At 38.3% G+C, this 23,778-nt stretch overlaps 1 protein-coding gene across 4 annotated transcripts in view; it reads left to right on the forward strand.

The window, feature by feature from the left end:
• Nucleotides 1-389: 389 nt before the first annotated feature.
• ZDHHC13 (zDHHC palmitoyltransferase 13) overlaps nt 390-23,778 on the forward strand; it is a 54,577-nt gene continuing 31,188 nt past the window's right edge. For 2 of the 4 annotated variants that reach the window (XM_002755095.5, XM_009007813.5), the window contains exons 1-2: nt 390-536; nt 21,767-21,912. In XM_002755095.5, the coding sequence (XP_002755141.1) occupies nt 510-536; nt 21,767-21,912 (173 nt within the window). In that variant the 5' untranslated portion in view covers nt 390-509. The remainder of the gene's footprint in view (nt 537-21,766; nt 21,913-23,778) is intronic. The other 2 variants (XM_009007816.5, XM_009007815.5) reach the window with 2 other exon arrangements.

Genomic DNA, 23,778 nt, shown 5'->3' on the forward strand with positions numbered 1-23,778 from the left:
TTTAATCCTCCTGATAATTCCATGAAGTAGGTACCCTTATTTTCCTCATTTCACAGACGAAAAAATTGAGGTTAGAGACTTTCACAAGGTCATCTAGCAATTAAGTAGCCAAGTTCAGATTTGCTCTCAATAGATGGCGGTTGACGTTGGAATAACAGTCTGATCCTGACCCTGGACTCACATCTGGGTCCTTTGGCACCCGGGGCAGAGGCGCTAGGTCCTGGGCTGGGGCTGGGGGAACGACCGACAAGGGCGGGCCGTGGGTGGAGCCTCTGGCGAGCTGTTCACAGCGGGCTACCCTGGAGGCGAGAAAGTCCCGCCCCTAGCCGGGGGAGGGCTGTGATTGGTTGTCCGGGACAGATTGACGGCTCAGGGCACGAGCGGGGACCGCAGTGGCGGTGGTGAGGGCGCCAGCAGGAAGTGGGAGAAGAGGCGGCTCAAGGCGGGCTGGCGGGCTGGCGGCAGTCGCCTCTTACTAGTAGCCTCAGCCGCTGTGGGTGCTTGTGGAGATGGAGGGGCCGGGGCTGGGCTCGCAGGTGAGTGCGGCCGGGCAGTGGTTGCCTGGGGGCCCGGGAGACTGGCTACGGCTGTGGAGAGAAGGGCGGTGTGGGTGAGGCCGCTCGGTGAGGGGTTTTCGGGGGCGGCGGGGCCTGGGTCAGGGAAGCGGTAGCCTGGAAACGCCAAGAACGATGCTGGAAATTCTCTCTCAGGTGACCGGGAAGAAAAGGCGAGGACTGAAGGGTGAGGACCAGAGCCGGCCCATTCAGCCTCCATCCCTGGCCAGGGCGCCCCCTGGGGCTGGTTACGCGGAGCCCGGCGAGGACCTCTGTGGGCCTGGGGAGGGCAGGGAGCCCTTCCCGAGAGAGGTGTCAGGTGACATACCTGAGTCGGACCTGCTGGTCTGGACGTTGGGCTGGAGTCGGAGCGGTTCTGGTGATTTCTTTTTCACCCCTGACGCCCTGGTACCCGCCTTCACCCCACCCAGTCGTTTTCGCTCTTACTCCCGCATCCTTGCTTACTACTTGAAAGAAGTAAGGCTGCTTGTTTAGGATGGAGGAAAGGGGCGTGGAGAGGGGAGGCACACCATAGCGATCTGCACAATCTCAAAGAACAATATTCTGTGGAGGAGGGGTTATATGAAAGCCTGACGGCGTTCCAAAGAAGCGAAGCGGGCCTGTCGGGGAAGTTACAGGAGGTAGATGTTGGCTCCAAGAGAACCAGATTTTTGCTTATGACCCTTTCCAAATGCCTAGAGTACTGACTGGCATATTGTAGACGTTCACTTAACATTTATTGAATAAATGCAGAATTTCCTGATTCAGCCAGTTTTAGTGAGTGCTTAGCACATGCCAGATGCCTTCATTTGCATTATTTTATTCCAGAATTGAAACATCCTTAAGAAGATGTTATCCCCCTATGCAGATGAGAACTGAAGCTGTCTTCAGTTGGAACCGAGTTAGGTGGTAGATTCTCAGTTTGGGATGATTGGATTAGTAGATCTCTAAAAACGTTTTTCGAGTCCCGAGAGTGCCTCATGCTCCCCCTTTACATTCTTTCAGCAGAGTCTTGTGTAGGTTTAAGTGAGAAACAAGATGTCTGGGGAAATGTCAAGGTGTTCTTATTGGTTGTTCTTGCATTTTGACAGAAAAAAAAAATGTTCTCTGGCAGACTGGATTTTACTAAAGGGTGTTGAATCTTCACATGGAAACTGCACCTCATTCTTTTTCTCAGAAAAGTTGGTCGGAGTAACTATTATGTCTTAATTACTGGCACTCATTTACAAAAGCCGTCATTCAAGTGCTTAAAGTTCACTGGTGCTGAAGGGAAGGTTAGCCTTGTCCCAGTTCCATGGCCCACAGAGGGAGAGAATGATTCAGTGGTTGAATTTAGTAGGGAAAGAGAGAGATAATTGTCACTGTTAATAATAACTGCTCTTGTTAACTTTTTCAATAATAATGTGAAGACCTTACCTATAGATACTGCTTTGCAGTTTACAAAATACTTCCCCTTTTTTATTCTTACTATAATCCTATGAGGTAAGGAGAAATGATTATTCTGATCTTAAAGATGAGAACAGAAACTCAGAAAACTGGAATCACTTGCTATAAGTCAAATAGCTGTTAAGTGATAGAGCCAAGACTTCAGTCGTTCATTCAGCAAACGTGTTTTGAATATCTGGTAGGCACCTTTAGGTGCAGTTAAATTAGTGAACAAAACAGACTAAAACATTACTGCTCTCATTGAATTTTTTTTTTTTTTTGAGATGAAGTCTTGCTGTGTCGTCCAGGCTGGAGTGCAGTGGCATGACCTCTGTTCTCTGCAACTTCTGCCTCCCAAGTTCAAGCAATTCTTTCTCTTGACTCAGCCTCCCGAGTAGCTGGGATTACAGGTGCCCACCACCATGCCTGGCTAATTTTTTTGTATTTTTAGTATCGATGGGGTTTCACCATGTTGGCCATGCTGGTTTTGAACTCCTGACCTCAGTTAATCTGTCTGCCTTGGCCTTCCAAAGTGCTAGGATTACAGACATGAGCCACGGTGCCCAGCCTGGTTCTTTTTATTCCAAGATCAGTGCTGTTGGAGGATTTACCAGGATTTGCCTATATGATCAGGTCTCCAGTTTCCTTTCTCACCTTATCTTTTACTACTTTCTTGCTTGCCCAGTCATCCCCAGCCACACCAGCCTCAGCGTCTTTGTACTTAGCATTTGCTCTACCTGGAATGCTGTTTCCTTGTGTGCCCACTTGGCTTATTCCCCCACCTCAAAGTCTTGACACAAATGTCACCTCTGTGTGGCCTTCTGTGACCCACATATTTAAAATTGCAAGCCTTTTCCATCATTGGCACTACCAGCAACACTACCTGGGCTCCTTCCTTGCTTTAGATTTCTCCTCAGCATTTAACACCATTTAATGTACTTATTGGTCTTGTTTATTGTTTCTTTCCCCTCCACTGAATGTTACTGCTATAAGGGCAGTGATTTTTATCTGTTATGTTCACTGCTGTGTGCCTGGCATCTAGAACAATGCCTAGCACTGGTGAGTACTCTATAAATACTTGTCCAATGAATGAACTTGGAAACTAAACTCTGGTACTTCTGTTAATGAGAACTTTAATGACATGAGAACTTTTAATGACTGTCACATCTTTCTGTCACTCACTTGCTATTTCTCTTCACTGTCTTTTTATTTGATAAACTGGCAGGATAATGACTCTTATCGGAGTTTGAGTGTGGTTTTCTAGATCTTGGTTTTGGCTTAAATTAATGCCCATGTAACTTTAACAATATACAATTTAGAAAAATAATCTCATTCATGATATCTCTGGGTGAGAAGTATTACACGATCCCTCAGAGCTTAAAGATGCCCTAGTTACCTATTGTGGTGTAAGAAACCACCCCAAAACATAGTGGTATAAAACAGCCTTTGCCATGCTCATGGACTCTGTGTGTGTCAGGGACTTAGACAGACTGCAGCAGGATTTGTTTGTTTCTGTTCCACCATGTCTAGAGCCTCAGCTGCAAAGACTCAAGCTGGAGGTGACTTGATAGCTGGGGCTGGTATCTATGAGTATCTTCACTTATATCTGGCAGTTGACTTGCAGTAGAGACACTTACATGTGGCCTGGGCATTGGACAGTATGGAGGCTGAGTTCCATTAGTGAACATCTAATGGAAGAGCCAAGAAGAAGAAGCTGCCAGTTTCTTAAGCCTGGGCCTGCAAACTGACACGGCATCACTTCTAAAATATATTATTAATGAGGTAGTCACAGAGCTCAGAGTCAAGACGAAGGGACATAGACCTTTACCTCTTGATGAAGAAGTAGCAAATAATTTTGAGGCTATGTTGTAAAAATTACCACACATGTATCCCTATGTTTGTTAGATAATTTTCATAATATCTTGTTATGCTTTGCTCTTCTGTGGAGGACAGTCAGCTAGCTATATGTCTTTTTCTTGTTTCCCCCTTTAAATTTTTTTTCCCTTGTGTATCTTCAACAACAACAACAACAACAACAACAAAACATGTTACCCTAGTATCTTGAGGCAGTTGTAGACTGGAATCCTAGGAAGACTAGAGGAAGTAAAATGGAATAGAATTATAGAAAACTTGGAGCTGGAAGGCTTTTCAGTGAATTACCTAGGTCAGAGATTCTTAAACTGGCATATGGGATAAGCTTCACGGCAATAGTGAACGCCTTGAAATTAGTGAACATCTTGAAAAGTTAGTTTGTATGTGCAGTTGTGCATTTCTCTTAAGTAGAGAGGACTTAGTTTTGGTAAAATTTTCAAAAAGGGCCACAACATTAGGAAGTTTCAAGAATCATTTATCTAGTCTAACCCTTTAACTTTTTCCATGAATTCAAGACTCAAAAATAATAACTCATTTTCCAAAGATTTATAGCAAGTTAGCAGAGCCCACTGTCAGGGCTCCTGATGAGTGCATTTTCATTGCTACTCAGGTGATCCAGTCTTGATAAGATCTTGTTTGATTGTTTGCTTCCTCTTAGAGTTCACCCATTCTTTAGTCCAAGGTCTGAGGAGTTGTCTGTATTTTATTCTGCTCAGGAAGTGAGGAAGGGACTATGTCCCTAACCAGAATATAAATTCCTTGAAAACCAGGGACCTTGTCTATTGTTCATTGCTATATTGCTGTGTCTACTGTAGTGCCCAGCACATAGTAGGCATTCAGTAAATTTCTAGAATGAATAAATTCTGGAAGGAATTGTGTCTTATTCATCTTTTATCCCTGATTACCTACTTCTGCGATTTGTATAGGTGTTCTTTTTATTTCCCTGAATGAATGATTAATGAAAACTCTTGGGAGTTGTCTGGCATCGTGAGAATTTGCTTGGTCTGTTCTATTACCTTAATATTGTAGGCAACCATGTAGCAGTTAAGCATCTTTATCCATATAGCATGTTTGTTTATGTAGTAAGGTCTTTACTAGTGCACAAGTCAGTAGTGACTATTGTAACAGCTCCACTTAGGACCATGTAACATGAGACCTAGAAGGAGCTTTATGGGTATATTAATCTGTCCCTTTCGTTTTACAAATGTAGAAATGAGCCGAAAATAGAGTAGATGATTCGCCACTAACATAGAGCCAATGTGGCAGTACTAGGAATCTGGTTGTTTGGCCCGTGTCATCAATGCAAGCAGGAGAGATAAGACTGAGAGAATACTGTGGAAGCAGGGACTCAATGTGTCTTCTTCCCTATCTTTTGAGACTGAGGGTTACCTGTCTTCTTCTCTGCCATGTCCTTGCCCTCTTTTCCTGACCTTGCTTTACAGAAAACTTCACACTGAAAATAAATATTTCAGCACTCTTCTGTTTGAACATGGGGATAGGAGCTGGTCGTCAATTTCATATTGTCATGGGTGATGTTATTGTAAGATTTGACAACATATTTCCAAATAATATTTATTAACTCGTAGCTCAGTATATGCTAATGGCAAGATTTGAATTAAAGATAGAGGTTATAAGTCTGCTTCAATTTAGCCTTTTGACAATTTTAAATTTTTTCGGAGGGGGTACTGACATGTCAGATTGGATTAGATTGTCTTTGTTTATACTTCATGTGTTTGCTGGAATTCCTAAAATGCTGTTTTCTTATTTGCTTGTGCTTATTATTATTACCTCAATTCATAGGTTCTTTGCAGAAATCAGCGTAAGCTACTTGCTTATTTTGGGAGAGGTAATTTAATTAAAATTTGACAATATAATTTGAAAATAAATTTAATGTATATTGTAATATGTTGAAGGTACTACTGTCAACTCTCTGGTTGTGGAAGCTTTCTTTAACTCCAGGTTACCTTGTAAAGAGAGTATAAGGAGTGACCTGATTACATACCGATAAATGAGACTGCTGTGGTTAAAAATTAGTAAAGCTTTCCTGCCAGCAGGGGTATGCTAACAAGAAAAAATGAAATTGGTAAAGCTTTAAAAACTCAAATTTGTAAATTTTATTTTTCATTTTTAAGTAAAAAGATGAAAAGTTATTATAATAGAAACTTTAACATTTTCTCATATTACCTAGTGGGTTACTACATGTATGGCCTTGAGTGCACTTTCCTTACTTTGTAGATGATTGACTTCAAACACATGCTGTGAAGACAAATAGTCATTTTTAGGTTTTACTTTGATCTGGATTTGGGTAAACAATCATGACAAGAACAGAAGATATCTCCTGTTTTCTAGTTTCTTATTGCCATTTAATCATATATAATCACATATTGCCTTCTATTATTATTTTACTTTGTCTCTGACATATCTCCCTTATTAGATTTAAATTCCTGGAGAATAGACACCCATGTCTTCTATGCCCTTAGCATAATTGTACATCATAAATATACAGTAATTAATTGTTGACTAAACAAATGCTCTTAATTGTGGATATTCTTCACATTGAAATATGTAAACCTCTTCAACTTTATACATGACAAATAAAGCTGATGTCCTTAATGCCTTTACACAGTATAAGAAGCCACAAATCTGTATCTATTGAATGAGTCTATTTTCCGTGATGAAAAATCTGTACATAAACAAAGGGTCAGGGCCAGGTGTGGTGGCTTATGCCTGTAACCCCAGTGCTTTGGGAGCCCAAGGTGGAAGGATAACTTGAGGTCAGGGGTTTAAGACCAGTCTGGGCAACATAATGAGACCTGTCCAAAGAAAAAATAAAAAAATTAGCAGGGTGTGTGGTGGTGCTTGCCTGTAGTCCTAGCCTCTAGGGTGGGTCAGGTGGGAGGATCACTTAAGCACAGGAAATTGGACTTTAGTGAGCTTTGATGGTGCCACTGCACTCCAGCCTGGGCGACAGTAATACTCCATCTCAAAAACAAACCAACAAACAGTAAGGGGTTGATCTTTCTGACCTACAGAGAGAAACAGATATGTGCAATTCACTAGAAATACAAGTAGACTATGAAAAGGCAATCCACAAAAGAGAAAATATGGAGAGCCAATATACCTAATAACAACAACAAAACAAAACACTCAGACTCATCAGCAACTAGGGGAGTACAAATGAAAAACAGGGTGCCATTTTTTAGCCATCAGATTGTTAAGGTTGTAAAAAGATTGATAATATCCAGTTCTGGGAAAGTTTGAAGGGAGAAAGAACACGTATATACTTTGCTGTTGAGACTGTGAATTGGGGAGAGCATTTGGTTATTAAAATGCACATTTTTTGACTCAATACTCCTACTTTGAGGAATCAATCCTATAATAGAATTAGAATGCACAGGGTGTTGATTGGATTGTTTATAGACATGAAAGGCTGAAATCAACCTGTGTCTTTAACCGAAGGGGAATTGTTGAATGAATTATGCTAGATCTGTATACAATGAAATAATAGTCAAATATTACTGAACTGTAGGACTGTACATAATATATGTTAGGTGAGAAAAGCAAGTTGAGGAATAATATATATAATGTGATCCTATTCTTTGTTCAGTAAGTATAAGAAAATCATTAAAAATGTGTGTATATGTATGTATACAGCACAATATTATATATATTAAAATATATATACATAATGAGGGAGGATGCACCCAACCATTGTAATGGTTTTCTCTGGTGGTACGGTATTGGAAAGAGTCCAGATTGTTAACCCCATCTTCCCTTCTGTATTGCTAGATCTTTAAAATTAAGATGTGTCATTCTATAGTTTTAAAATTCTAGTAGAGAACGATCCAAGATGGCCGATCGCTAACATCCCGGGATTGCAGCTCTCAGGGAAGGCGCGGAGAACTAGAGGACGCCACACTTTCAGACAAATTCTGGTCGCTCACGGAGCAGAAGATCCCCCAGTGGAGGAATCACACGGGTCGCCAGCGCGACTTTCGTGACCGGGGCAGCGGTTCCGCCAGCACCTTGGCGCGGCAGCACTCAGCGCAGAGTAAACGGGACCGCTTCCCCTTCTGACCGAGGTTTGGAGCCCCGGGAAGGCAGAGTCGCCTACTACGGACACAAGACGGAAGCCTGACAGGAGAATCCTGGCCAGAAAAGCACCATCAGTTTTAACGCCGCTGCTCTGGCCTTGGGAACTAACAACCTGGACGTCTACTCAAGAGACCTAATCTGAAAGTTGGTAATTTCAAAGACGACAGGAGGATAAATTTACAATGACGGGAAGAAACCAGCGTAAAATAGCTGAGAATACTCAAAGTCAGAACGCCTCTCCCTCTAAAGATGATCACAGTTCCACATCAACAATGGAACAAGGCTTGATGGAGAACGAGCGCCACCTGATGACAAAATCACTCATCAAGGAATGGATAATAACAAACTTCGGTGAGTTAAAAGAACATGTTGTAGCCCAACGTAAAGAAACTAGGAACTTTGAAAAAAGGTTTGATGAAATCTTATTGAGAATAGACAACTTAGAGAGGAGTATGAGTGAATTAATGGAACTGAAGAATACAATATAGGAACTCCGAGAAGTATGCACAGGTTTAAACACTCGAATTGTTCAAGCAGAAGAAGGGATATCAGAGGTTAAAGTCCAACTTAATGAAATAAAACGTGAAGAAAAGATTAGAGAAGAAAGGATAAAAAGGAATGAGCAAAGTCTCCAAGAAATGTGGGACTATGTGAAAAGACCAAATTTACGTTTGATAGGTGTACCTGAATGCGACGGAGAGAATGAATCCAAGCTGGAAAATACCCTTCAGGAAATTATTCAGGAAAATTTTCCTAAACTAGCAAAGCAGGTCAACATTCGACCCCAGGTAATACAGAGAACACCACAAAGATATTCCTTAAGAAGAGCAACCCCAAGGCACATAATCATTAGATTCACCAGGGTTGAAACGAAGGAGAAAATACTAAGGGCAGCCAGAGAGAAAGGTCAGATTACCCACAAAGGCAAGCCTATCAGACTTACAGCAGATCTCTCAGCAGAAACTCTACAAGCCAGAAGAGAGTGGGGGCCAATATTCAACATCCTCAAAGAACAGAACCTTCAGCCAAGAATTTCATATCCAGCCAAACTAAGCTTCACCACTGAAGGAAAAATAAAATCTTTTATGAACAAGCAAGAACTCAGAGATTTTATTACCACCAGGCCAGCTTTACAAGAGCTTCTGAAAGAAGCATTACACACAGAAAGAAACAACCAGTATTAGCCTTTCTAAAAATACACCAAAAAGTAAAGAGCACCAACATAAAGAAGAATTTACACCAACTAATGGATAAAACAGCCAGTCAACATCAAATGGCATTTACCCTAAATATAAATTGACTAAATCCCCCAATCAAAAGACCCAGCCAAAACCCAATGGCATGTTACATCCAGACCTGTTTCACATGCAAGGATACACAAAGATTGAAAACAAAGGAATGGAGAACCAAATGGAGAGCAAAAATAAATAATAAATAAATAAAAAGCAGGAGTTGCAATTCTCGTATCGGATAAAATAGATTTTAAAGCAACAAAGATATAGTGGTAAAAGGATCAATGCAACAACAAGAGCTAATGATCCTAACACACAGATACGAGACTTAGATTCAATGAGACAGAAAATTAATAAGGATATCAAGGACTCGAACTCAGATCCAGAACAAGTAAACTTAATAAATATTTATAGAGCTCCCCACTTCAAATACACAAAATATACATTCTTGTCAATACCACATCACACCTACCCATAAGTTTAAATGAAACATTGATTGGCCATTATTAATACCCAATTTTTTTCAAAATAAAGCAATATTTCCATTTACTCTCCCTCTTTCTCTTCCTCTTTCTTCCTCTCCTTTACTTATTTTTTTTTCTTTCCTTCTCTCAAAAAAAAAAATTCTAGTAAAAATTTATTTTATATAAAAATACACTGATTTTTTTGTCAATCTTAGCTGTACTTTTTATTACATGTTTTACTATGGCATTCTAGAAATTTTGAGTATATTTCAACTCTTTTCCTGGACCCTTTGCCTTCTTCCTGAAAAGAATTTTGATGTTTTTATTTACATTTTAATCTAACGATTACATGTTTATTTTTAGCTCTGTGTGATTCTGTGTGTTGGGGGGTAATTGATTTTTTTTTACCAGATAAATCAGAATTTACCTAGTCAGAAAAGCAGGTGGACTGAAGAACAAAAAGATTGGAATTTGGAAACCACCAAATCAGTAGCTGATTTACCTTTTTTCTCTCTGGTTTGCCCCCAGCTTGTCTTGATCCCTGGAAATAAGCATCAGTGCAGACAGCAAGTGCTTCATGAGAAGCTATCTAGTTAAGGCTCAAGGAGCCACAAAGGGATTTCCTGGCAGCACAGACACCAGAAACGCTGAGGGAGAACTTTCTTCTCTGAACAGAGGAATTGTGACCCCAAGACAGTAGTTTTTAGATGTGACACCAAAAGTGCAATCCATAAAGTAACAAATTGGTAAATTTGACTTTTTTAAAATTAGAAACTTCTGCTCTATGAAACAGACTTTTAAGAGATGGGAAGATAAACTACAGACCAGGAGAAAATATCTGCAAATCACGTATTTGACAAAAGACTTGTATCTAGAATGTGTAATATAAAGAACTCTCAAAACTTAACAGTATGAAAACAAACAGCTCAATTAAAAATGGACAAAAGACTTGGACACTTCACCAGAGAAGATATACAGATGGCAAATAAGCACATGAAAAGATGATCAACTTCATTAGCCATTAAGGATATGTAAATTAAGACCGTGATGAGATGCCCCTATACATCTATTAGACTCACAATCCCTGTGCCAGTGAGAATGCAGAACAATTGTAACTCTCATAGTTGTTAGTGGCAATGCAAGGTGGTATAACCAGTCTGGAAAATAGTTTAGCAGTTTCTCATAAATTTAAATATAGCTAACATATGGCCAAGCAATCTTACTCTTAGAGAAATGAAAACAAGTTCACGCAAGTTTGTCCTGAATATTTTTAGCAGCTCTATTTATAATAATCAAAAGCTGGAAAACAACTCACGCAGATTGTTTGGATAGATTAACTGGGATGCACCCATATAGTAGGATACTATACAACAATAAAAAGGAATTATTGATAACATGCAACAACTTGGATGAATCTCAGTACCATTGTGCTGAGTGAAATAAGCCCCTCCTAAAAGGTTGTGTACTATATGATTCCGTTATATGACATTCTGGGAAAGACAGAATTAATGACAAAGAACAGATTGGCTGTTGCCAGGAGTTGGTTGGGGTTACAGGAGGGTGTGACTACAAAGGATGATGGTGATGGTTACATGATTCCATACATGTGTTAAAATTCATAGAGCTGTATACCAAAGTTAATTTTACTGTAAATTAACTCTTTAAAAATATAACCCCTTGAGGGGTTATGGACTCTTTTAAGTAAAACTGAAAATTTTTAAACTTTCTTTTAAAAACTTTGTTTTAGGTTTGGGGGTACATGTGAGGGTATGTTATATAGGCAAACTTATGTCATGGAGGTTTGTTATATAGATTATTTCATTACCCAGGTATTAAGCCTAGTACCCACTAGTTATTTTTTCTGCTCCTCTCCCTCCTCCCACCCTCCACTCTCAAGTATACTCTAGTGACTGTTGTTCCTTTTTTTTTTTTGAGATGTGGTCTTGCTCTGTCACCCAGGCTAGAGTGCAGTGGTGTGATCTTGGCTCACTGCAACCTCTGCCTCCCAGATTCAAGCAGTTCTGCCTTAGCCTTCCAAGTAACTGGGACTGCAGACACAAACCACCACTGGCTAATTTTTTTTTTTAAGAGATGGGGTATCACTATATTGACTAGGCTGTTTTTGAACTCCTGACATCAAGTGATCCACCCCTTGGCTTACCAAAGTGCTGGGATTATAGGCGTGAGCCACCACACCCAGCCTGTTGTTCCCTTCTTTGTGTTCATGTGTTGTTATCATTTAGCTCCCAATTACAAGTGAGAACACGCGGTATTTGGTTTTCTGTTTCTGCATTAGTTTCCTAAGGATAATAGCCTCCAGCTCCATTCGTGTTTCTGCAAAAGATACAAACTCATACTTTTTTGTGGCCGCATAGTAATGCATGGTGTATATGTACTACATTTTCTTTACCCAGTTTGTCAGTGATGGACATTTAGGTTGATTCCATGTCTTTGCTATTGTGAATAGTGCTACAGTGAATATTCACTTACATGTGTCTTTATGGTAAAATGATACATAGTCCTCTGGGTATATACCCATTAATGGGATTGCTGGTGTTGCAGGGTTGAACAGTGGTTCTTGCTTTTAGCTCTTTGAGGAATTGTCAAACTGCTTTCCACAATGGTTGAACTAATTTACACTCCCACCAACAGTGTATAAGTGTTCCTTTGTCTCTGTAACCTTGCCAGCATCTCTTATATTTTGACTTTTTAATAATAGCATTCTGACTAGTGTGTAATGGTATCTCATTGTGGTTTTGATTAGCATTTCTCTAATGATCGGTGATATTAAGCTTTTTTTTCATGTGCTTGGTGGCTGCATTTATGTCTTCTTTTGAAAAGCGTCTGTTCATGTTCTTTACCTACTTTTTAATGGGGTTTGTTTTTCTCTTGTAAATTTAAGTTCTTTACAGATGCTGGATATTAGACCTTTGTTGGATGCATAGTTTGCGAACATTGTCTCCCATTTTGTAGGATGTCTGTTTACTACTCTGTTGATAGTTTCTTTTGCTGTGCAGAAGCTCTTTAGTTCAATTAGATCCCACTTATCAATTATTGATAAGTTATGATTGCTTTTGGTGTTTTCGTTATGAAATTTTTGCCCATTCCTGTGTCCAGGGTGGTATGTCCTAGGTTTTCTCCTAGGGTTTTTATAGTTTTGGGTTTTATATTTAAGTCTGACCCATCCTGAGTTGATTTTTGTATATGGTGTAAGGAAGGGGTTCAGCTTTGATTTTCTGCATATGGCTAGCCAATAATCCCAGCACCATTTATTGAATAAGGAGTCTTTTCCCCATTGCTTGTTTTTATCGGCTTTGTCAAAGATCGATGGTCATAGGTGTGGCCTTGTTTCTGGGCTTCCTATTGTATTCCATCGGTCTATGTGCCTGTTTTTGTACCAGTATCATCCTGTTTTGGTTACGATAGCACTGTAGTATCATTTGAAGTCAGGTAATGTGATTCCTATAGCTTTGTTCCTTTTGCTTAGGATTGCCTTGACTATTCAGGCTCTTACTTGGTTCCATATAAATTTTTAAATAGCTTTTTCCTAGTTCTGTGAAGAATGTCTGTGGTAATTTGATAGGGATCGCATTGAATCTGTAATTTGCTTTGGGCAGTATGGCCACTTTCATGATACTGAGTCTTTCTATCTGTGAGTGTGGGTTGTCTTTTCATTTGTTTGTGTCTTCTCTGATTTCTTTGAGCAGCATTTGGTAATTCTCATTGTAGAAGTCTTGTACCTCCCTGGTTAGCTGTATTCCTAGGTATTTTATTCTTTCTGTGGCAGTTGTGAATGGGATTGCTTTCCTGATTTGGTTCTTGGCTTGATGGTTGTTGTATAGGAATGCCAGTGATTTATGTACATTGATTTTGTATCCTGAAACTTTGCTGAAGTTGTTTATCAGCTGAAGGAGCTTTTGAGTCAAGACTATGGGGTTTTCTAGATATAGAATCGTGTCATCTGCAAACAGGGATAGTTTGACTTCCTCTCATTTTCCTCTTTGGATGCCCTTTATTTCTCTTGCCTGATTGCTCTGGACAGGACTGCCAATACTGTATTGAACAGAAATGGTGAGAGCAGGCATCCTTGTCTTGTAAAAACTTTCTTCAAAATTAAAAATTCCTAAAAGAATTTTAAAAACGAAATTTAAGAAACTTTCATTCTTAAAACTTTTTGGAACTCTTAAGAGAATTGACTTTGACATATTGTATCAAATGTCTTCAATTTTTAAATTCTTAATTGTGTATTTATCCTTAGAGAGTGATTTTCTTTTTTAAACTGAAAAGTTCACAGAAATAGGTTTGATGATAAGGTAGGTGAAAGCTAGGTAGCTTTATTTATGGTAAAAAGCAAGATGAGATTATAAAACAATCCAGCATTCATTTATAGCAATTTTCTAGGTACAGTTATAGCGTCCCATAATGTTTCGATCAGTGTCAGACCACACATACGACGTTATCAGAGCAATGGTTTACACCATATAGCCCAAGAGTGTAATAGGCTATACTGTCTAGGTTTGTGTAAGTACACATTGTGATGTTTGCACAACAATGAAATAGCCTAATGATATGTTTCTCAGAATATATCCTCATTGTTAATGAAAGCATGGCTGTATTTGATGTGACCCTCCCACTGAACACACCAAAAACTGCAGGGTACAGTATAAAGCATTTAAAGTATTTTATGTTTTTGATGCTAGAGTAAAAATTTTTGAAAGATTCCTTAGGATTTTCTATATGGTCATGTTTTGGTAAGTAAAAATGGATTTACTTCTTTTGTAATCTGTATGCATTTTTATTCTTTTTTCTACTCTATTGTGCTGTCTGATACTTTAGTATAGTGTTAATTAGAAGTGGTGATAATGGGCATCCTTGCTTTGCTTGCAGTCTTGGTGTTAAAATGGTCTTGTACCATTCAGTGTGGTGGTAGCTGTAGATTTCTTGTAAATGTTCTTTGTCAGACTGAGGAGATTCCCTTCTTTCCCTTGTGTTGAAAAATTTTATCAAATTTTGTCATATGCTTTACATAAAGAATTTTCATATGAAGAATTTTGACAAATGCTTTATTCTATGATGAATATACATTTTTTACTTTATTCTGTTAATATGAATATTCATCTTATGGTGGATTACATTGATTTATTTTGAAATGTTTAAGCTGGGTTGTGATGTATAGTCTCTTTTTTATGTATTACTGGATTCATCTTACCTAACATTTTGTTTAGGATTTTTGTATCTGTGTTCATGAGGGATATTGGGCCTGTAGTTTTCTTTATTTGTAATGTCTTTGTTGGTTTTGGTATGGAGTGATGCCACCTCATAAAATGAGGTGGGAAGCATTCTCTCTTCTGTTTTCTGAAGGGGTTAGTATTATTTCTTCCTTAGATATTTGATAGGGTTAACCAGTTAAGTTATATGGGCCTATAATTTTTTATGAGAAAGGTTTTCACTATGAATCAAATTTATTTAATAGATATTATATTATTTATTACTTTTAAGATCCATAATGTGTATCTTTTGAGGTATATGTGTATTTCACTTAAGTTGCCCATTTATTGGCATAAAGTTGGTCAAATTATTACCTTATTATCCTTTCAAAATTTGTAGGCTCTTGTAGTGATGTCTCTTTTTAAAATCTGATATTTGTCATTGATACCTTTTCATTTTTCTTGATCCATTTGATCACAGTTTTATCACTTTTATTGATTTATTCTTTCCAGAGAACCAGATTTTGGCTTCAGTGATTTTCTATATTATTTCTGTTTTATAGTTCATGAAGTCCTTCTATTTTTGTATTCTTCCCGTGTATCTACTTCGAGTTTAATTTTCTTTCTCTAGATTATTAAGGTGAAAGCTTAGATAATTGACTCTAGCTCTTTTTTTCCTAATATAAGCATTTAAAGCTAAAATTCCCTGTAAACACTGCTTAGGCTGCATACTAAGCTCTTTTTTTAAAAATTCTTTTTTTAAAAAAATTTATTTATTATACTTTTAAGTTCTGGGGTACATGTGCAGGTTTGTTACATAGGTATACACGTGCCATAGTGGTTTGCTGCATCCATCACCCCATCGTATACATTAGGTATTTCTCCTAATGCTATCCCTCCCCAATCCCCCTACTCCCTACTATGCTGTCCCTCCTCTAGCCCCCCACCCCCTGGCAGACCCTGGTGTGTGATGTTCCCCTCCCTGTGTCCACGTGTTCTCATTGTTCAACACCCACTTATGAGTGAGAACACATGTTTGATTTTCTGTTCTTGTGTCATTTGAGCCAGCAATCCCATTACTAAGCTCTTTAAAGCTGTTTGCTGCTGTCTTCTGGCTTGTATTGTGTCTAATGAGAAGTCTTAGTGCAGTCTTGTCTTTGCTTCTTTGAACATATGAGTCTGTTTTTTTGAGACTGATTTTAAGATTATTTCTTTATTATTGGTTTTTAGTGATTTGGTTATGATATGTCTTGGTGTAGGATTTGGGGGCTTATCCTACTTGAGATCAATTGAACTTCTAGTTATTGTGAGTTTATAATTTTTACCAAATTTGGAAGATTTTTGACTATTATCTCTTCAAATATTAAAAAATTTTTTCCTTCTGGAACTCCAATTATACATCTTCAGCCATTTTCTCTCTGTGCTGCATTTTGGATACTTTACATTGTGGTTTCTTCAAAGTAAATAATCTTTTCTTCTATACTGTTTAATCTGCTGTCAGTCTCATCTGTTGTAATTTGTACTTTACAGATTTTTTTTTGTGTGTGTGACAGTCTCACTTTGTCACACAGGCTGAAGTGCAGTGGCATGATCTTGGCCCACTGCAACTTCTGCCTCCAGGGTTCAAGCGATTCTCCTGCCTCAGTCTCCCAAGTAGCTGGGATTGCAGGTATGCGCCACCATACCCAGCTAATTTTTGTATTTTTAGTAGAGATGGGGTTTCACCATATTGGTCAGGCTGGTCTTGAACTCCTTACCTCAGGCGATCTGCCTGCCTCAGACTCCCAAAGTGCTGGGATTACAGGGATATTGATTTTTATCTGCAGATATTCTGAACAGATCTTTTGTCATATCTTCAATTTCTTTGCTCATGTTAATATTTTCTTTTAAATACTAATACATACTTGTCTTAACTGTTTTAATGTCTTTTTTCAGCTAATTTTGTCATCTTTGTAGTTTCAAGGTCTGGTTCTTTTCTTCTGGCTATGGGTCACATTTTTTTTGCTTCTTGACATGCTTAGTGAGTTTTTATTTGATAGTGTACTTTGTGAATGCATATTGATGAGTATCTGGTATTTGTTGCCTCTCTTCAGAGAGTATTGGATATTGTTTTGGCAGGCAGTAAAGTTAATATAGCTCAGTTTGAGTCCTTTGAAGTCTGATTTTAGGCTTCTCTAGAGTGGTTCTGGGGTAGACTTTATTCCAGATACAGTTTGGCCCTACACTTCTAAGGTGTGGCCCTCTGATATTTCCACTGAGTAACCCAAGGGATCATCAAAGACTCTCCGCTTTGGCTGATCAGAGTTTGAACATCTTCCTGCTGTGTATAAACTCCAGTAATTGCTCAGCTTACAAATCCCCAGTCATTTTTTGCCTCTCCTTGTCAAGTTTCACTCTACATTGCTTGTCCTAGTATTCTGCAAAGACTCAATGGGTCTCCTATACAGATTTTTTGGAACCCCTTTTTTTCTGGGTGGCTCACTTCTTTTTTGAAATGTCCCCTTAACTGCCAGCCATTTCAGCCTCTCTGATCTCAAATTTCTATCTCCTCAATTTAGCAAGGCTGCTGGGCTCCAAAATAAAGTGTTTTCCTCTTAGTGCCCATGATTGCAAAAGTTCTGGGATGATAGTGGGGCTCACCTTGGTTTTTTTCCTCCTCATATTTTGGCATTCACAATCTTACTGTTCCCGTTGTCTGAAGTCTGAATACAGTTTACTTCATATATTTTGTTCACTTTTCTAGGTTTCTTTATTATAGCAAGAAAGCCAGAGGTTAAGTCCAATCCTTGTTATCCCATCATGCACAGAAGTAGAAGGCTCTACTTCATTTTTAACTAACATATGGCCAACAAAGACTATTCAGAATGTATAAGGGCTACCATTCAAGAAGAAGACAGAAACCCAGTATAAAGACAAAAATGGACAAATTGCTTAAACATGTACTTTATAAAAGAAGAACTCAAAATGGCCAATACACATGAAGAAAGATCTAACTTGACAATTCTAGGGAAATACAAATTATTATGACTACAGGACATGTTTACATATTCATTAGATTGGCAAAAGTTGAGTCTGATGATACCAAGTGTTAGTAAGGATTAGAGCAACAGAAACACTCATCCCCTGCAGGGGGAAGTTTAACTGCTACAACCATTTTGAAGATGAGTTAAGCATATCTTCAAAGCCAACGGTTCCACTTCTAGATATATGCTTTTGAGAATTGTTTACATATATACGCCTAGAGACATGTATGAGAATGCCCAGAGCAATATATTTTTTATAATAGCCCCAAACTGGGAACAATTCATATATCCAGCCATAGTAAAATAGAGAAATTAATCATAGTATGTTACTGTGTTGGAATGTTACACAGCAATGAAAATGAATCTGTTGTAGCTTTCACAATATGGATGAAGCGTCTAAGTCTAATGTTAACCAGAACAAATGATAATGAATACATATGATAGATTCTATTTTTATAAAGATTAAAAAATGTAAAGCCAAACTGTACTTATTAGGTTGTGTACATTAGAGATAAAACTATAAAGGAAAACAAAACATTATAACTGAAGTCAGGAAACTGTTTCTTTAGTGTGGGGATGTGATGGAGAATAGCACGTGCCCAGGCAGTCTTTTAAGGTGCTGGTAATGATTTAATGGAGGTTCATTTTGTATTTATTCTTTACTCTATACAAAAGAAGAAGTCCATATATATACATACATGTTTTACATACTTTATATAATAAATGATAATATTTTCAGAGTTTAAAAATACAAATCTCTTTTATATGGCTCTGAGGACAGTTTCAGAAAGGAAATTCTGAAAACATTCAAGGTAATGCTGTTGGAATAACTAATAGTCTCTTGTGGAGACTATTTTGAGGATGTAATTTCTGATGCATTTATTTAAAAATCAACTTTTAAAAAATTTTAAATAGGTAATTAAATTTGCTTATTAAGCATTAATTCAGGTCAGCTGTGGTGGCTTACACATGTAATCCCAGCACTTTGGGAAGTAGAAGCAAGAATATTGCTTGAGGCCAGGAGTTCAAGACAGTCTGGGCAACATAGTGAGACCCTGTCTCTACAAAAATAAAAACTAAAAAGTTAGCTGAGTATGCCAAAGAATTATAAATCTTTCTATTATAAAGACACATGCACACATATTGCAGCACCATTCACAATAGCAAAGACTTGGAACCAACTCACATGCTCATCAATGATAGACTGGATAAAGAAAATGTGGCACATATGCACCACAGAATACTATACAGTCATAAAAAAGAATGAATTCATGTCCTTTGCAGGGATATGGATGAAGCTGGAAACTATCACTTTCAGCAAACTAACACAGGAACAGAAAACCAAACACCACATGTTCTCACTTATAAGTGGGAGCTGAACAGTGAGAAGAACACAGGGAGGGGAACCTCACATACTGGGTCTTGTTGGGGGTGGGGGGCAAGGGGAGGGATAGCTTAAGAGAGATATGTAATGTAGATGATGGGTTGATGGGTGCAGCAAACCACCATGGCACGTGTATACCAATGTAACCTGTGCATTCTGCACATGTATCCCAGAACTTAAAGTATAATAATAATAAAAAGGTTGGGCACAGTGCCTCACACTTGTAATCCCAGCACTTTGGGAGGCCAAGGTAGGCGGATCACGAGGTCATGAGTTTGAGTTCAGCCTGGCCAACACAGTGAAACCCCATCTCTACTAAAAATACAAAACTTAGCTGGGCATGGTTGTGGGCACCTGTAATCCTGGCTACTCGAGAGGCTAAGGCAGGAGAATCGCTTGAACCCAGGAGGCGGGGGTTGCAGTAAGCTGAGATCATGCCACTGTGTTCCAGCCTGGGCTGCAGAGCTAGATTCCATTTCAAAAAAAAAAAAAAAAAAATTAGCTGGGTATGGTGGTATGTGCCTATAGTACCAGCTACTCAGGAGGCTGAGGCAGGAGGATTGCTTGAGCCCAGGAATTGGAGGCTACAGTGAGCTATGCTCACACTGCTGCACTCCAGCCTGAGCAAGACCTACCTCCCAATAAATAAATACATTTTTAAAAGATGTACTGATTCAGGGAGGTTTCTCTTTAAGGTATCATTTCTTTAGAGAATGCAACATAGTATGTTTTATTAAAGTTGAGTACTTTAACATGAATCTATTTCTACTTGGAAATCTGAATAGCCTATGATATTTGAAGATTGGTTATTATGTAAATGAGTAGTCAAAGACATCAGTGATCAGGGTCACACTGTAGAGTCTTTTTAAAATGTATTTAGAATATATGCAAATAATATGTACATTTGATATATTTGTGCTTTTAGGAAACAAACTTTGAGTATCCCACATCTTTAGCTGAAGGAGTCCTTTTCTCAAATAAAACTAAGTATTTGTTTGGGGCATATTAAAGTGATCCAGTGAGCCTCATTTGTGCTAAAGAGTTTAACCCCTTCTGCATGCCTGATTGTCCACCAAATATTTTGCCAAAGTTGTCAACCAGTGTCAAAATTACTAATCTAAGTTGATCACCTACTCATTTGCCCTAGAGGTGATAATGAATCCAAAAGGCCATAGTAATGGAAAAGAGAAATAAAATGCATTCATAATCCACAGAATGGGTAATTGATCTCAGATTTTTGTGGGCTTTTTTTTGGTTGTTGTTGTTTTTTTTTAAATATTAGTGAATCCTGTACTGGTTTTCTGCTAAGGTCTAAGCTCAGTGTTTGAGATTAGAAATACTCAACTAGTTTGAATGACAAATCAGATAATTGTTTGAAGAAAAATTTTTTGGCTTGCCATTTGCTGCTGCTTCTAATGGGTGATTTGATGATTCAGCTAATGGGAATAGTCCATTGGCAATCATGCTTTTTACTCTCACCAAATTCTGCAGTCACTTCTGTATTAGTTACCTATTACTGCATAACAAATTACCACACATTTAGTAGGTTAAAACAACACGTACTTATTATTAGCACTGTGCTTTAACCAACTGAGCTACCAGGCCACCAACATGACACTTATTTATTATTCTATAGTTTCTGTTTGTCAGGAGTCTAGGCATGGCTTAGTTGGATTGTCTGCTCAGGGTCTCATACAGTTGACATCAAGGCAGAGCTTGGGGTCCTCTTCAGGTTCACGTGGTTATTAGCAGAATTCAGTTTCTTGCAGTTGTATGATCAAAGTTTCATTTTCTTACTGGTTGTCAGTGGGGACTGCTTTTATTCCTGAAGACTGCCCACAGTTCCTTGCCATGTGGCCCTCTCACAGACCCTCTCATATCATGGCAGCTTACTTTTTCAAGGCCAGCAGAAGAATCTCTTGCTTCAGTTGTTTAAGACAGAGTCTTATTTAACATAATCATGGGAGTAATTGTCTCATCACCTTTGCCATATTCTGTTGCCTAGAAACAAGTCACAAGTTCTGCCTGTGTTCAAGAGGAAGAGAACTTGATTAATTGGTGGATTGGGGGATATTCTTAGGATTTGTCCACCACGTAGAGGCCTGGCAAACTTCCTGCCAAGTCAGTAGAAATGGTTCTTTACCCACTACAAGTAAAAATGTCCATCTGTGCCTTTTTAGATGACCTTTGTTTTATGAACAAAATATGTAATTTGGATTTTTGTAATCGTATCTTTTCTAGTGAACAGAATTAACAAAGAAGAATCTTCCTTAGGATACACTTTTTTTTTTTTGAGACAGAGTCTCACTGTCACTGTGAGATCACAGTGAGTGATCTCAGCTCACTGCAACCTCCGCCTACTGGGTTCAAGTGATTCTCAGGATACACTTCTCAGACTCAAAAAAATCTGTTATTAATATAGGTATTGTTGATAGTAACAGATGCTTCATTTTGTAATTGAATGTGACATTAATTCTCTCATGCTTTGTCAAATGACTCTTACTCTTCAGTGCAGGAATCACAGCCATGGCCCCCACCCTCCAGGATTTGGTCGATATGGCATCTGTGCACATGAAAACAAAGAACTTGCCAATGCAAGAGAAGCTCTTCCTCTTATAGAGGACTCTAGTAACTGTGACATTGTAAAAGCTACTCAGTAAGTCTTCCAGATGCTTTGGTTTATCCTTATGTTCTCTTGAATTAATAGTAATGTATGTGCGGTTCATGGCGCTTCATATATTTACCTCTCTTACTTTGTAATGGTAGTTCGCACCAGCACCAAGTATATTTGTCAAACCAACACCAGAGTGCTTAGTACAATGTGCCTGAGCTGTTTACGTACCAGGCTGTCCCATTAGATTGTAGGCAGCTTCTTAGCAAAAGCATGTCTTCATCTTTGTAGCTCCGGTGCTTTTGCACAGTTCCTTCTTATGCAAGGTACCCAGTAAATGTTCTTTGAATGAATGGATGATTTTAAATGACACTCAGCCAGACTCTTTATTTGAAACACAAACTTAAGTTTTTAAAAATATACTACAACCTGAATAGTTAGATGTAATGAAAAATACCAACTTACACATTTATAGATACTTTAAACTTTTATTTCTTGAGTACTGTCCATGTGCTTGTTGTGCTGGATTAACTAGAAGACGAACAGTAAGGTAAGGTGAAAATATGATCACTTGAAACACATAGTGTGTTGTTTTGCTTGCACTGGATATGAAGTACATTTTGAAAGTGTCCCCTTAAGATCTCCATATGTGGATATTCACATTAAGTCAATTATTTCCAACATTTTCACCTTCATGGATCTTGTTGATTATTAACATCTATCACACCTCTTGCCATTGAGCATATTTTGAATATTTTGTCCATCAGACTACATCAAGTAGTAATCCATTTTCGTAGTAATCAAACATAAATCTTCCTAGCAGATTGACCGTCAAATATAAATCATGCCTATATAATCAACCTGAGGGGAACTAATATTACCATACTAACTTGATATAATTTCTATCAGAAACAATGATGTTTGGAGATTAATTAGCCTATTTGGCCTTAATGTAGGCTAATGTATTATCTATGTTAATTAAAAATATATTGATGTTTATTTGAGCATTCTAATTTATATGAACTCTAGAGGCCTTGGGAACCACTATTTTAGGTGAATATTATTTGATATTGTTTATATTTTATTTATACAAAAATGATAGTATTCTTAAGGTAAGTATTTGCTTTAATTAGGATGGAAACATTTAAATCTTTCCCTGTTGCCCATAAAACCCTTATGATAAATATCAGAAATTAGGCTTTTTTAGAGGGAATCTCAGTTAAAAACTCGTATTTTATATCTTTCCCAAAGTTTTCTTTAAATCCTAGACCTTCTCTAGTGGTTGTGGGGAGATCTGTAGGTAGTATTTGGGAAGGGCAAAAGAGCTAGGGTGTGTGTGTGTGTGTGTGTGTGTGCACGCGCATGCGTGCACGTGTGTGTGTTTTCTAAACCAGCAAAATCTTAATGTGTATTGTTTCTTAAATAAAGGGAATATTTCTTTTCCAGTAAAATATTAAAGTTGACATTTAAAAGATGGAGAGTATAAATATATATGTGTCATTTTCAAAAATTTACTCTTTTAAAAATGCCAAAAGACACACACACACACACACACACACACACACACACACGCACTCTCTCTCTCTCTCTCTCTCTCTCTCTCTCTCACACACACACACACATATGCATATTTTGGTAAGGCAGAAATTACTCTAATTTACAGTGCGAGAAACAGACCATTTTGCTATTTGGTTTGATTTTTGATCCTTGAGGGCTTGTTGAAACTTTCAGGTACTTCTAAATGGAAGTAAGTTTTAAAGAAAGTGCTAAAGGATAGGTTGAAACTTCTTAGAAATATTGCTAATAGGCTGGGCACGGTGGCTCACATCTGTAATCCCAGCACTTTGGGAGGCTGAGGCAGGCAGGTTTACCTGAGGTCAGGAGTTTGAGACCAGCCTGGCCAAAATGGCA

Source organism: Callithrix jacchus, chromosome 10 (assembly GCF_049354715.1).
Source record: "Callithrix jacchus isolate 240 chromosome 10, calJac240_pri, whole genome shotgun sequence".
Taxonomy (NCBI): domain Eukaryota; kingdom Metazoa; phylum Chordata; class Mammalia; order Primates; family Cebidae; genus Callithrix; species Callithrix jacchus.